This window comes from Pseudophryne corroboree, chromosome 1 (genome assembly GCF_028390025.1).
Source record: "Pseudophryne corroboree isolate aPseCor3 chromosome 1, aPseCor3.hap2, whole genome shotgun sequence".
Lineage (NCBI taxonomy): Eukaryota > Metazoa > Chordata > Amphibia > Anura > Myobatrachidae > Pseudophryne > Pseudophryne corroboree.
Genome location: NC_086444.1, coordinates 305,190,672 through 305,206,933, shown reverse-complemented (window position 1 = coordinate 305,206,933; position 16,262 = coordinate 305,190,672). Strand labels below are relative to the sequence as shown.

The 16,262-nt window shown below is 46.9% G+C and overlaps 1 protein-coding gene across 2 annotated transcripts in view; it reads left to right on the top strand.

Moving 5' to 3' along the window:
* MORN3 (MORN repeat containing 3) overlaps window positions 1-13,257 on the top strand; it is a 107,628-nt gene extending 94,371 nt beyond the window's left edge. For both annotated transcript variants that reach the window (XM_063964442.1, XM_063964443.1), the window contains exon 6: window positions 13,183-13,257. In XM_063964442.1, the coding sequence (XP_063820512.1) occupies window positions 13,183-13,242 (60 nt within the window). In that variant the 3' untranslated portion in view covers window positions 13,243-13,257. The remainder of the gene's footprint in view (window positions 1-13,182) is intronic.
* The last annotated feature ends 3,005 nt before the right edge of the window (window positions 13,258-16,262 follow it).

The window sequence follows — 16,262 nt, the reverse complement described above, 5'->3', positions numbered from 1 at the left end:
CCCTGTGTCTGGTGATGTTCCTATCGTGATCAATAGCAGCCTCTCTCAAAGTAGCCACAGACAGACCTCGCCAACATGGTTGTGTGGTCTGTACCCTAGTCTTCAATGACTCTTTTAAACCATCCATCAGTACCGATACTGCTACTTCTCGATGGTTTATGTTTGTTTTGATGTCCTCTATGCCTGTGTATTTTGCCATTTCTGATAATGCTCTGTGAAAATACTCTGCAGCTGTCTCTGACTCCTTCTGTTTAATGGAGAATATCTTGTTCCATCTGACTACCGCTGGGAAATATTCTTTTAATTGTAAGTTTTATTCTTTTTACATTGTCTTTGTTGTACACATCTGTAAGAGGTACATCCTGATCTAATCCGCAATCAGCTAAAAATTGAGTTGCGTCAACATTGGAGGGTAAACATGCTCTCAGCAATATCTGCCAGTCTTTATTGTTGGGCTCTACAGTGTTACCTAAGTCTCTGATGTATTTTTGACTGGCAACTAAATCTTTTCTAGGGTCAGGGAATTCAGACACGATGGTCCTTAATTCCATTCTGGAAAATGGGCTATACATGGCAATGTTCCTCACAGGGGTGACCCCTGTTGTGTCAGTTTTCCCATTTGGAACAGCTATTACCCTAACAGGATTAACTCTAACAACATCACTCTGTGTGGGTTCTACAGCCTGTGGTGAAATGGCTTCAGCATAGTGTATGGTGCCGTACTTACCTGTAGACACGACCTCACCTATCCCTCCGCTAGGGGCCTTTGTTACTAATCCCGTGGGTGGAGCTGTGCCTACTGTGGTTTCTGCTATGGTGGCTGCTAGAGAGAGCGCTGAAATTGTTGCCGATTCGTCTTCTTGATCACACTCCTGAGGAAAGTTCAAAACAGGGTACAACTTGCACGAGTTAATACTTGCATTGGTTAATTGGTTAACATTATCTTTAACATTTACACAGTTGCTAAGTGTTTGTGTGTTACACCTTAGTGCGTCATTCTCCGCAACCAATTTCTCTCCTGATATGTATGGTGGCGGTGGGGCCGTGGCTATCAGTTTTCTGATTGAGCCAGATCCCGCCGCCTGAGCCAATCCTCTCTGTATGTCACCTTCCTGCTGCCACAACTGCAAATAATCGTAATGTTTGATTCGTCTCTTTGTTGATTTAATGAGACATATCCTTCTCCTTAAATTCGTTAACACTTCTGTGCTGAAGCTACCTACTCTTGGGAATTTCTCCCCGTCATGTACTGTCATTCTCTCCCATTCATCACATAAAGCTTCTGTGTGACTTCCGTATTTCTCACACATTACATACCTTGCCGACCCAATTGGTCGGTTCACTGAATCAACCCGAACCGAGGTTGATCGCCCCCTACCTGAACAAGTGGCCCCCATAGTTCGAAGGTGTTGCTTTATTTAACCAACCCTTACGCAAACCAAATGTCCAAAATAGGCTGACGGTGGCGGTTTACCGAGTACCCCACTCACTCGCCCACGCCGACCAATACGACCTGATCACACCGATATGGTGCTGGCGTACTCGACCTAGGGCCCCTGCGACCTGAACCTCTATTTACTGGAACCTGTGAGGGTGCTCCGAAGAACACTTACTCTTTCCAGTAACTATTGGTTGCTGGATAGTTCCTGAGTGAGCAGCGAACTTCCCTTAAAATAAAAAAAAAATTACACAAATCACGTTAGAATGTACAAATAGCGTTTATGACCTTCGTACACAAATAGTACCGGTCAGGTTTACTAATGCACACAATTACGTGCGGTACAATCGTTTAGTACACAAGCAACTAATCTTATGTACTGAGCGACCAGTGGAATCGAAAATTTCGGCTGCGAATTCCTTCAGCCAGAGCTTATATGGCCTATATGGGTGTTGCACCAACCCTTTCTTGGTGTTGTGCCTGTGGACTGTATAGCGGACTTCCTTGTCTGCTGTACCTGAACCTGTTGGTCTGCTATGACCTCCTGGTCTGTTACAGTATGACCTCCTGGTCTGCTACACTCTAATGCTCAAATTGTATATTTAACCAGGGATGCCTCCCTAGCCACCATGTACGTCACTTACACGCATGTACCTCACGAGTACTCGACTTTTCTTGTGGTTCAACCTGTAAAATTGTATACAACACACTCACTCACCACATGTACACTTTTGTTTCTATTTCTATTTCTGCGCAGAAATTTCTCTTTAGACCAGATGTGTTACAAATTAGGAGAAGGATCTATTAATTTAAATTTCGAATTTAAAAAAAAAAATTTGCGCGATTTATCGCCTGGCGTTATTTACCGCGTGGCGCTACTTATCGCGTTGAGAGGAGAGAAAAAAAAACTTGTGATTTGAGTTACGTGGGCGTACCCGTACGCTCCGTTGCGTAATATACGCTGCGTGCGTCGGCCCTTGGATTGCGTACGCAAGTCTCAGTCTTTTGTTAGAGACACGTGTACGCAAAGCAAAGATCCACCGTAACACAATTTATACGTTTATCAACTATAGAACTGGCAAACAGGAGAGTGACATACGAAAATACACCAATGAAAAGGAAATGCAGATATATGTGTGTGCGTGCGTGTGTACGCAAGACAGAAAAATAAACAGTTTTAAAAAGACACTATTGTTTTGTTCTTACCTCCGGTTCCCGGATTCCTTCAGCACCCTTTACTAAGAGAAGCAGACGCTTATCCAAACAGCACTACGAGGAATATGATCTCCCGCCCTTTGCTGCTGGATAATGTCTGCTGAAATTACCTAGTGCAGATATGTGAAGGACAGGGCGAGCCGCCAATTGATAAAGCTAAATATTTATCGTATATAATACCCTTTATGAGGTCTAAGAACACTGTACGCTATTTATGTATGAAGTACCGTAAGGGTACGCTAGTTGCGTAACAATCGCTTTGCCGTGATCGAGACGCTCAAGCGTCACGTTCACTCACGGCCAAGAGATCACAGGCAGGCACGTTATTGGCTGTTAACTAAAGTAATGATTCGCTATAGCGTAGCGAACGCTCGCGACCACGAGGAGATCACCAGCGGAGCTGACGCTTACTATATTAAACCTTTGTATCTAAACCCTAAACAGTGTATTGTGCAGTAAAACCTTAGTGTAATGTTAGAGAGTAAATGCAACACAGTATAACCTTATTACCTTAAAAGCTGTTTGAGCGTCACCGACGCTCTGAGAATACTTAATACTATAAGAAATACACAGATACCGTGCTCAGGGTCCAACGCCTAAAATATATATTATGAATGCTATACTTGCAAAAGAGTTAAACACAATACAAGTCATACACTACAATATAACATAGACTACCTAACCAGATAACTACACAGGAAATACAATACAATACAATTTAAGGGAAAATGAGTAAGAGAGAGAGAGAGAGAGAAAGTGAGAGAAATTGAGAGAGATTGGCCCACAATAACAAGAAGATCAATATAGTTGCGGAGAAACACTTACGCACAAGGGGAAACGATCGCATGCGCCTCGATATCCAGCTCCCGATTATCAGCAATGAGAACCGTTGAAGAGAGTGAACTGGATATGGTCGGCCTGCCTATTTATGCCCCACACACAATGCAATTCAATGGTCCCTACAATCTTATTGTTCATTGGACACAGGAATTCGGCTTCGCATTATAACAAAAGGTCATAGGTTGATTCATACAGGTGGGCTGTGACTATTTCCAACAGCTCAGGTGGGAGGGAAACTGGGTTTCCCGCCGCATGGGTAATAAAGTGCAAATAAAGTAAATGTTCATAAACTTCTTATGTCCATAACTATTCGCACGAGCGATTGATCTGCTTCAAACCAACACCGGAATATTTCTAATTAAATATTCTTCCGATGGATACTAAACACCACTGTATTACTCCTGTCTGACCCTTCGTATCAAACAAAGAGGGATTTCTCTGTTCATGAACATTCTATAGTAACCAAACTTGCAGAATCTATCAAAGGGACCATGATCTACAAAATACATTATATAGTGAAAATATGTAATGATTGAGTCGCACGCTACGATCGCATAAACTCTACCGTAAATACGCATACCATGCGCCTGCGGGTGCCCGCGACTGTGAGTATGCGCACGTACGGGAGAGCGTACGCATGCGCAGCACGGACCTGTGTGAGGTGCAAATATGGTAGTGTGCATAGAGATATTTTTCTGACTTTGACATACCCTTGACAGGAACAATATTTTATTGACTATAGAGCATTTTAAGGATGCATTTCTATATATGCGAGATGCGCAGAGGGATATTTGCATTCTGGCATCAAGAGTAGATGTGATGTCCATATCTGCCAGACGATGTTTATAGACACGACAGTGGTCAGGTGATGCAGATTCCAGACGGCACATGGAAGTATTGCCGTATAAAGGGGCGGTCCATCGGACCTGGTGGCCATGGCAACAGCTGGAAAATCCACTTTTGTTACCCCAAGTCACATCTCAGCAGAAAAGGACACAGTCTTTTCAGTCTCAGTCCTTTCGTACCCATAAAGGCAGGCGGGCAAAAGGCCAGTCATATCTGCCCAGGGTTAGAGGAAAGGGAAGAAGACTGCAGCAGGCAGCCCATTCCCAGGAACAGAAGTCCTCCACAGCTTCTGCCAAGTCCGCAGCATGACGCTGGGGCCATACAAGCGGACTCAGGTGCGGTGGGGGGTCATCTCAAGAGTTTCAGCACGCAGTGGGCTCACTCGCAAGTGGACTCCTGGATCCTACACGTAGTATCCCAGGTGTACATTGGAAATTCGAGACGTCTTCCCCTCACAAGTTCCTGAAGTCTGCTTTACCAACGTCTCCCTCCGACAGGGAGGCAGTATTGGAAAAAAATTCACAGGCTGTATTCCCAGCAGGTGATAATCAAAGTACCCCTCCTACAACAAGGGAAGGGGTATTATTCCACACTATATTGTGGTACTGAAGCCAAACGGCTCGGTGAGATCTAAAAGATTTGAACAATTACATACAAGGGTTCAAATCAAGATGGAGTCACTCAGAGCAGTGATAGCGAACCAGGACGATATGGTGTCACTGGATATCAGGGACGCTTACCTACATGTCCAAATTTTGCCCTTCTCACCAAGGGTATCTCAGGTTCGTGGTACAGAACTGTCACTATCAGTTCAGACGCTGCCGTTTGGATTGTCCACGGCACCCCGGGTCTTTACCATGGTAATGGCCGAAATGATGATTCTTCCTAAAAGAAATATGGACGCTTTCCTGATAAGGGCAAGGTCCAGAGAACAGTTGGCGGTCGGAGTAGCACTATCTCAAGTAGTTCTACGACAGCACGAGTGGATTCTAAATATTCCAAAATCGCAGCTTTTTCCGACGACACGTCTAATGTTCCTAGGAATGATTCTGGACACAGTCCAGAAAAGGATGTTTTCTCCCGGAGAAGAAGACCAGGGAGTTATCCGAGCTAGTCAGGAACCTCCTAAAACCAGGAAAAGTATCAGTGCATCATTGCACAAGGGTCCTGTGAAAAATGGTGGTTTCTTACAAAGCGATCCCATTCGGTAGATTTCACGCAAGAACCTTTCAGTGGAATCTGCTGGGAAAATGGTCCGGATCGCATCTTCAGATGCATCAGCGGACAACCCTGTCTCCAAGGACAAGGGTGTTTTCTTCTGCGGTGGCTGCAGAGTGCTCATCTATGAAAGGGCCGCAGATTCGACATTCAGGACTGGGTCCTGGTGACCACGGATGCCAGCCTGAGTGGCTGGGGAGCAGTCACACAAGGAAAAAATTTCCAGGGAGTGTGATCAAGTCTGGAGACTTCTCTCCACATAAATATACTGGAGCTAAGGGCAATTTACAAGGCTCTAAGCTTAGCAAGACCTCTGCTTCAAGGTCAGCCGGTATTGATCCAGTGGGACAACATCACGGCAGTCGCCCACGTAAACAGACAGGGCGGCACATGAAGCAGGAGGGAAATGGCAGAAACTGCAAGGATTCTTCGCTGGGCGAAAAATCATGTGATAACACTCTCAGCAGTGTTAATTCCGGGAGTGGAAAACTGGGAAGCAAACTTCCTCAGCAGGCATAACCTCCACCCGGGAGAGTGGGGACTTCAGCGGGAAGTCTTCCACATGATTGTAAACCGTTGGGAAAAACCAAAGGTGGACATGATGGCGTCCCGCCTGAACAAAAAACTAGACAAATATTGCGCCAGGTCAAGGGACCCTCAGGCAATAGCGGTGGACGCTCTGGTAACACTGTGGGTGTACCAGTCAGGGTATGTGTTCCCTCCTATGCATCTCATACCAAAAGTACTGAGAATCATAAGAAGGAGATGAGTAAGAACGATACTCGTGGTTCCGGATGGGTCAAGAAGGACTTGGTACCCGGAACTTCAAGAGATGCTCACGGAAGAACCGTGGCCTCTACCTTTAAGAAAGGACCTGCTCCAGCATGGGGCCTTGTCTGTTCCAAGACTTACCGCGGCTGCGTTTGACGGCATGGCAGTTGAACGCCGGATCCTGAAAGGGCATTCCAGATGAAGTCATCCCTACCCTGGTCGAAGCCAGGAAGGATGTAACCGCAAAACATTTTCACCGCATTTGGCGAAAATATGTTGCGTGGTGTGAGGCCAAGAAGGTCCCTACAGAGGAATTCCAACTGGGTCGTTTCCTACATTTCCTGAAAACAGGACTGTCTATGGGCCTAAAATTAGGGTCCATTAAGGTTCAAATTTCGACCCTGTCAAATTTCTTCCAGAAAGAACTGGCTTCAGTGCCTGAAGTTCAGACGTTTGTAAAAGGGGTACTGCATATACAGCCTCCTTTTGTGCCCCCAGTGGCACCTTGGGATCTCAATGTTGTTTTGAGTTTCCTAAAGTCACATTGGTTTGATCCACTCACCACTGTGGAATTAAAATATTTCACATGGAAGGTGAAGATTCTATTAGCCCTGGCTTCAGCCAGGCGTGTGTCAGAATGGGCGGCTTTATCATATAAAAGCCCTTACTTAATTTTTCATTCTGACAGGGCAGAATTGAGGACTCGTCCTCAATTTCTCCTTAAGGTGTTTTCTGTTTTTCACATGAACCAACCTATTGTGGTACCTGCGGCTACTAGGGACTTGGAGGACTCCAAGTTACTTGACGTTGTCAGGGCCCTGAAAATATATGTTTCCAGAACGACTGGAGTCAGAAAATCTGACTCGCTGTTTAGCCTGTATGCACCCAACAAGATGGGTGTTCCTGCTTCTAAGCAGACGATTGCTCGCTGGATTTGTAGTACAATTCAGCTTGCACATTCTGTGGCAGGCTTGCCACAGCCAAAATCAGTAAAAGCCCATTCCACAAGGAAGTGGGCTCATCTTGGGCGGCTGCCCGAGGGGTCTCGGCTTTACAACTTTGCCGAGCTGCTACTTGGTCAGGGGCACACCCTGACTGAGGAGGACCTGGAGTTCTCTCATTCGGTGCTGCAGAGTCATCCGCACTCTCCCGCCCGTTTGGGAGCTTTGGTATAATCCCCATGGTCCTGACGGAGTCCCCAGCATCCACTTAGGACGTTAGAGAAAATAAGAATTTACTTACCGATAATTCTATTTCTCGTAGTCCGTAGTGGATGCTGGGCGCCCATCCCAAGTGCGGATTGTCTGCAATACTTGTACATAGTTATTGTTACAAAAATCGGGTTATTCTTGTTGTGAGCCATCTTTTCAGAGGCTCCTTCGTTGTTATCATACTGTTAACTGGGTTCATATCACAGGTTGTACGGTGTGATTGGTGTGGCTGGTATGAGTCTTACCCGGGATTCAATATCCTTCCTTATTATGCACGCTCGTCCGGGCACAGTATCCTAACTGAGGCTTGGAGGAGGGTCATAGGGGGAGGAGCCAGTGCACACCACCTGATCCTAAAGCTTTTATTATTGTGCCCTGTCTCCTGCGGAGCCGCTAAACCCCATGGTCCTGACGGAGTCCCCAGCATCCACTACGGACTACGAGAAATAGAATTATCGGTAAGTAAATTCTTATTTTTCAAAGCTCTGACTACATCGAGAAACTTCGATTCCAGCAAGGCGTCAGTAGCCACTGGCACCACAATAGGTTGGTTGAAGTGGAACAACGAAACTACTTTCGGCAGAAATTGCTGACGAATCCTCAACTCTGCTCTATCTTCATGGAAGATCAAATAAGGGCTCTTGTGAGACAAGGCCGCTAATTCAGACACCCGCCTTGCGGATGCCAAGGCCAACAGCATGACCACTTTCCAAGTGAGGAATTTCAACTCTACCTTCTGTAAAGGTTCAAACCAATGAGATTGAATGAATTGCAACACCACGTTAAGATTCCATGGTGCCACAGGGGACACAAAGGGGAGGTTGGATATGCAACACGCCTTTCATGAAAGTCTGAACTTCTGGAAGGGAGGACAATTGTTTTTGGAAGAAAACCGATAAGGCTGAAATTTGTACTTTAACTGAGCCCAATTTTAGGCCCGCAACCACATCAGCTTGTAGAAAATGGAGAAAACGTCCTAACTGAAATTCTTCCGTAGAAGCCTTCCTGGATTCACACCAAGACACGTATTTTCTCCAAATACGGTGGTAATGTTTAGACGTTACTCCTTTTCTGGCCTGAATAAGAGTGGGGATGATTTCCTTGGGAATACCCTTTCGGGCTAGGATCCGGCGTTCAACCGCCAAGCCGTCAAACAAAGTCGCGGTAAGTCTTGGAACACGCATGGCCCCTGCTGTAACAGATCCTCCCTCAGAGGAAGAGGCCAGGGATCTCCTATGAGTAATTCCTGAAGATCTGGATACTAAGCCCTCCTTGGCCAGTCTGGAACAATAAGGATCGCTTGAACCTTTGTTTGTCTTATGATCTTTATCACTTTTGGAACGAGTGGAAGCGGAGGAAACACATACACCGACTGAAACACCCACGGTGTCACTAGGGCGTCCACTGCTATTGCTTGAGGGTCTCTCGACCTGGAACAATATCTCTGACGTTTCTTGTTGATGTGAGACGCCATCATGTCTGTTTGCAGAAGTGACAAGTCTTTGGGGAATTCCTCAAAGACCTCTTGATGAAGACCCCACTCTCCTGGATGGAGATCGTGTCTGCTGAGGAAGTCTGCTTCCCAGTTGTCCACTCCTGGAATGAAGATCGCTGACAGAGCTCTTGTATGCCTTTCCGCCCAGCGGAGAACCTTTGTGGCCTCTGCCATTGCCGTTCTGCTCTTTGTTCCGCCCTGGCGGTTTATGTATGCTACTGCTGTTATGTTGCCCGACTGAATCAAGACGGCCCGATTGCGAAGAAGATGTTCCGCTTGCAGAAGGCCGTTGTAAATGGCCCGTAACTCCAGAACGTTTATGTGTAGACAAATTTCCTGGCTTGACCATCTTCCCTGGAAGCTTACCTCTTGTGTTACTGCTCCCCAGCCTCGGAGACTCGCATCCGTGGTCACTAGGATCCAGTCCTGGATCCCGAACTTGCGTCCCTCTAGGACAGGGGTGGGGAACCTCAAGCCCGAGGGCCGTATAAGGCCCGCAGAGCCACTTGATCTGGCCCGGCCAGGCTCACCTAGCCGGGCGCCTGCTGAGATTTTGTTACTAGTGGGCGCCTAGCTTCTTGCCCTCAGTAGCAGCCGGAGGCAGGAGCTCACTCCTGAGCTCTGGCTTTCGGCTCTGACAGTGTGCGTGTGCTGCTGAGCGGTGTTATGGGAGAGATATCATGACTTCTCTCCCATAGTTCTGAGGAGCGGGCGGACAGGCGGAGGGCAACGGTCCGGAAGCAGGAGTATTTTTTTTTTTTTTTTTTACTTTTAATGTGTGTGTAAGCGTCGATACTAGAGGGCATATCTAATGGGGCATATTTATCAGTAGATCGTCCAAGTACGGGATAACTGTGACTCCTTGTTTGCACAGGAGAACCATCATTTCGGCCATTACTTTGGTGAAAACCCTCGGAGCCGTGGACAGACCAAATGGCAACGTCTGAAATTGGTAATGACAATCCTGAACTGCAAACCTCAGGTAAGCCTGATGTGGAGGATAAATGGGAACATGTAAGTAGGCATCCTTTATGTCTACCGACACCATAAAATCTCCCTCCTCCAGACTGGAGATCACTGCCCGGAGAGATTCCATCTTGAATTTTAATTTTCTCAGGTAGAAATTGAGGTATTTGAGGTTCAGGATTGGTCTGACTGAGCCGTCTGACTTCGGGACCACGAACAGGCTCGAATAAAAGCCTTCTCCCTGGTGCGACGGGGGAACCCTGACAATGACACAATTTTTGTATTGCGGCGCATACCACCTCCCTGTCCGGAATAGAAGCTGGCAAGGCCGATTTCAAAAATTGGCGAGGGGGAACGTCTTGAAACTCCAGTTTGTACCCCTGGGACACTATTTCTAAAACCCATGGGTCCAGGGCCGAACGAGCCCAGAACTGACTGAAGAGCCTGAGACGTGCCCCCACCGGTGCGGACTCCCGCAGAGGAGCCCCAGCGTCATGCAGTGGATTTGGCAGAAGCCGGGGAGGACTTCTGCTCCTGGGAACCGGCCACGGCCGGTGATCGTTTACCTTTTCCCTTTCCTCTAGAAGCAAGGAAGGAAGACCGTCAGCCTTTTCTGTATTTATTGGGCCGAAAGTACTGCATCTGATAGTGGTGTGCTTTCTTTTGTGGTGCAGGCACATAAGGTAAAAATTATGACTTACCCGCGGTAGCCGTAGATACAAAGTCAGCGAGGCCGACACCAAACAATACACCACCTTTATACGGTAGAGACTCCATAGCTTTCTTAGAGTCAGCATCAGCATTCCATTGATCAATCCACATTGCTCTCCTAGCTGAGACTGCCATGGCATTGGCCCTTGATCCCAAGAGGCCAATATCCCTCGCAGCGTCCTTTAGGTAGACTGCAGCGTCCCTGATATAACCCAGTGTCAAAAGAACGCTATCCCTATCCAGGGTATCTATTTCGGATGACAAGTTATCTGCCCATTTTTCGATAGCACTACTCACCCACGCAGATGCAATGGCATTTCTGAGTAGCGTACCCGTGGTGACATAAATGGATTTCAATGTATTCTCCTGCCTACGATCCGCAGGATCCTTTAGGGCTGCCGTGTCAGGGGACGGAAGAGCCACCTTTTTGGACAGCCGTGATAGAGATTTGTCCACAACGGGGGGTGACTCCCATTTTTCCCTATCCCCAGAGGGAAACGGATACGCCACTGGAATCCTTTTGGGAATCTGAAACTTTTTGTCAGGATTTTCCCAAACCTTTTCACAAAGCGTGTTCAGTTCATGAGAGGGAGGAAACGTTACCTCAGGTTTCTTTCCTTTATACATACAAACCCTAGTATCAGGAACAGTAGGGTCCTCAGTGATATGTAATACGTCTTTTATTGCCACAATCATGTACTGAATGCTCTTTGCCACTATAGTCGACACTTGAGTCAGTGTCCGTGTCGGTATCCGTGTCTGCCAGCTGGGCAAATGAACGTTTTTGTGATCCCAAGGTCACAACACATCCTCTACGGATTTCTTCCATGCCTGGTTCTGAGACTCAGATTTATTGAATCTCTTATTTATCAGAGCCACATTTGCATTCAAAGCACTCAAAACATTCACCCAATCAGGTGTTGGCGGTGCCAACAGGGTCACTCCCACAGCCGTTTGTGTCCCTAACATAGTCTCCTCCTGGGAAGAGCACTCCGCCTCAGACATGCCGACACACGTGCACCCAACACACCCAGACACACTGCAGCCTTGTGTAGAGAAAATGGCGCCGGGTTGTGTGCTGTGAGGGCTAAGCTCCGCCCCCGCAATGGCGCGCTTCAGACCCGCTCTTTTCAAATAAATTTTTATACTGGCGGGGGTCCGGACAGTGCCCTGGCACTATGTCCGCTCTTGCCAGTTACTTATAGTGGTCATATATGCTGCCCAGGGCGCCGGGCACCGCCCCCCGCGCTCTGCACCCTGTAGTACCGCTGTGTGTGGGAGCATGGCGCGCAGCATTCGAGCGCTGCGGCACCTCAGAAGCCGTCACTGTAAGTCTTATTTTCTTCTTCTACTCACCTGTCTTCTGACTTCTGGCTCTGCAAGGGGGGTGACGGCGGGCTCTGGGAACGAGCATCTAGGCGTACCTAGCGATCAGACCCTCAGGAGCTAATGGTGTCCTGTAGCCAAAGAAGCAGAGCCTTTAAACTCACAGAAGTAGGTCTGATTTCTCTCCCCTAAGTCCCACGAAGCAGGGAGACTGTTGCCAGCAGTACTCCCTGAAAATAAAAAACCTAACATAAGTCTTTTTCAAAGAAACTCAGTAGAGCTCCTCAGTGTGCATCCAGTCTGCCTGGGCACAGAATCTAAACTGTAGTCTGGAGGAGGGGCATAGAGGGAGGAGCCAGTTCACACCCCTTTGAAAGTCTTAAAGTGCCCATGTCTCCTGCAGATCCCGTCTATACCCCATGGTTCTTGATATGACCCCAGCATCCTCTAGGACGTATGAGAATTTACACTTGTTATTTACTTGTGTCCTGTGTGATTCTACTAGGGAGCCTGTATTATCTCTGGTACAGATAATCTTGCATAATGAAGCTTGGGTGTGCAAATACAGATCTATGTTGGAGCGGTCTTCCTTCAGTGCTGCATATAGAGAACACAGTAACATATGGTTTTGGATATGGCTGGTTATTAGAGATGTAAAGACATACTGTAGATCAGGTTTCAGTACAAGGAGGACACTGTTGCTGAACCATCATGGCTGCTTTTATACCATGATTGTCTTATTACTAGAAGATTGTAGTATGGCAGCCCTATCATGGGTAACGTTGTCATGCCACCTCTGCAGTCGAGCATGAGAAACCTTCCAGCATGCCTGACAGGTGCGGTAATTGCTGATTGGATCTGTCAGTGGATATATTCACCATCAGACAGACCAATTATCTCACAATGTACTGCAGATAATTGGTTGGTCAGTCTGTCTGATGGCAAGTTTTATCTCATAGTGTGTGGCTAGTATATCAAACCATCTTAGAGATCATGATTGCACATTATTATATCAGTCATCTTACAAGCAGGACTTTCATTGTACAGTATGTATCTTGAATTGTTTGCAGGAATCGGAATTGTATTACAAAATAAAACTGAAATCTGCCTGAAAACCTTTTCTTGTCTTTTTTTTTTTTTTAAAGGTGAAAGTGGTAGATCCCGAGGGAATCATAAAAGCAGCCAGATCGTCATTCCTTCAATAAAATATTGTTTCTAAAGCAATGTGTAGATATTTAATTCTGATAAAACCAAACCAGCATTGGCAAGTAAATCTCTACAAAGAATACCAGAAACTTCTGCTCTATGGAAACACAGATTCTTAAGCGGCCAACACCCGATGCAATATGCACCCGCGAGTTAAACTAAATGGTTTGAACCACATTGAATATGGTGCATATCGCACTGTGTGTACAGGGCTTGAGATGTGCGGTCCCGCTGCGTTGGTATCGCAAGCCCACAGCTCATGTGCATGCATGCATGCCAGATTTGATCAGATCGCAGACAAAAACAGTGCATATCGCACCATGTGTACAGAAGAGCCTTGCGATCCCGATTTTTGTCACCAAAGCCACTCCCCGCCGCTCCCCGAGGTCTCCTTCTCTTTTCACACTGCATGGAAGGAAGGAAAGGACGCAATCAGCCGGAGCACAGCAAATCTTGAGTTTTGGTATTTAAACCACTGACCACCAATGTGAAGAGTTCAGCAGGAACTACAGACAACTCCACAGATTTATAATGGTAACCACTTTTTATCCCTGTGAAAAGGTGCCGCCCACACCCCTGTAATACCAACCCACTATTTAAATGAGCTTGGTACAAATCACATAGTGTGAATATGCAATATCTGCTCCTGGGACTTTAAAGGAAATTGCATGGTACAAATCGTACCATGTTTAGGCCCCGTTACAGTGTGGCTGGCAACTACATATGACCCATTTTTGTCAAAGGGCAGTAATGCATTAATTACTTAACAGTCTTTCCATAGTGACATGTAAAGCGAAAAAAAAATATATATATTTTTTTTCCTTTAAGGAAATAGATAATGGGGCTGCCAGGTTACTTTCTGTGTATAAACAATTATAAGTACATCTACAGAATGTAGAATTGTTAGTTGTATATGTGTAATAATTTAATTACATAGCATTGTTATAAATAAGATTTTACTCACCGGTAAATCTATTTCTCGTAGTCCGTAGTGGATACTGGGGACTCCATAAGGACCATGGGGAATAGACGGGCTCCGCAGGAGACTGGGCACTCTAAGAAAGATTTAGTACTACTGGTGTGCACTGGCTCCTCCCTCTATGCACCTCCTCCAGACCTCAGTTAAGGAAACTGTGCCCAGAAGAGCTGACATTACAAGGAAAGGATTTTGGAATCCAGGGTAAGACTCATACGGTGTGGCTGGTATAACTTGTGATAAACTTACCCAGTCAACAGTATGAACAACAACAGAGCATCAAACAATGGATGCCAACATAACGTAACCCTTTATTAAGCAATAACTATATACACGTATTGCAGAAAGTCCGCAATCCACTACGGACTACGAGAAATAGATTTACCGGTGAGTAAAATCTTATTTTCTCTAACGTCCTAGTGGATGCTGGGGACTCCGTAAGGACCATGGGGATTATAGCAAAGCTCCCAAACGGGCGGGAGAGTGCGGATGACTCTGCAGCACCGAATGGGCAAACACAAAGTCCTCCTCAGCCAGGGTATCAAACTTGTAGAACTTAGTAAATGTGTTTGAACCCGACCAAGTAGCTGCTCGGCAAAGCTGTAATGCCGAGACCCCTCGGGCAGCCGCCTAAGAGCCCACTTTCCTTGTGGAATGGGCTTTCACCGATTTTGGATGCGGCAATCCAGCCGCAGAATGAGCCTGCTGAATCGTGCTACAGATCCAGCGAGCAATAGTCTGCTTTGAAGCAGGAGCACCCAGCTTGTTGGATGCATACAGGCTAAACAGCGAGTCAGTCTGCCTGACTCCAGCCATCCTAGTTACATAGATCTTCAAAGCCCTGACTACATCAAGCAACTTGGAATCCTCCAAGTCACGAGTAGCCGCAGGCACCACAATAGGTTGGTTCAAATTAAAAGATGACACCACCTTCGGCAGAAATTGCGGACGAGTCCGTAATTCTGCCCTGTCCATATGGAAAACCAGATAGGGGCTTTTACATGACAAAGCCGCCAATTATGACACACGCCTAGCCGAAGCTAAGGCCAATAGCATGACCACCTTCCACGTGAGATACTTTAGCTCCACGGTCTTAAGTGGCTCAAACCAGTGGGATTTCAGGAAACCCAACACCACGTTGAGATCCCATATGCAGCACTCCCTTAACAAACGTCTGAACTTCAGGAAGAGAAGCCAGTTCCCTTTGAAAGAAAATGGATAGGGCCGAAATCTGGACCTTTATGGACCCCAACTTCAGGCCCATAGTCACTCCAGACTGTAGGAAGTGCAGGAACCGGCCCAGCTGGAATTCCTCTGTAGGGGCCTTCATGGCCTCACACCAGGCAACATATTTTCGCCATATACGGTGATAGTGTTTCGCTGTCACGTCCTTCCTAGCCTTTATCAGCGTAGGAATAACTTCATCCGGAATGCCTTTTTCCGCTAGGATCCTGCGTTCAACCGCCATGCCGTCAAACGCAGCCGCGGTAAGTCTTGGAACAGACAGGGCCCCTGTTGCAACAGGTCTTGTCTGAGAGGCAGAGGCCATGGGTCCTCTGTGATCATTTCTTGCAGTTCCGGGTACCAAGTCCTTCTTGGCCAATCCGGAACAATGAGTATTGTTCTCACTCCTCTTTTTCTTACGATTCTCAGCACCTTGGGTATGAGAGGAAGAGGAGGAAACACATAGACCGACTGGAACACCCACGGTGTTACCAGGGCATCCACAGCTATCGCCTGAGGGTCTCTTGACCTGCCGCAATACCTTTGTAGCTTTTTGTTGAGACGGGACGCCATCATGTCCACCTGTGGCAGTTCCCATCGATTTGTAATCTGAGTGAAGACTTCTTGATGAAGTCCCCACTCTCCCGGGTGGAGGTCGTGCTGAGGAAGTCTGCTTCCCAGTTGTCCACTCCCGGAATGAACACTGCTGACAGTGCTTGCACGTGATTCTCCGCCCAACGAAGAATCCTGGTGGCTTCTGCCATTGCCACTCTGCTTCTTGTGCCGCCCTGGCGGTTTACATGAGCCACTGCGGTGATG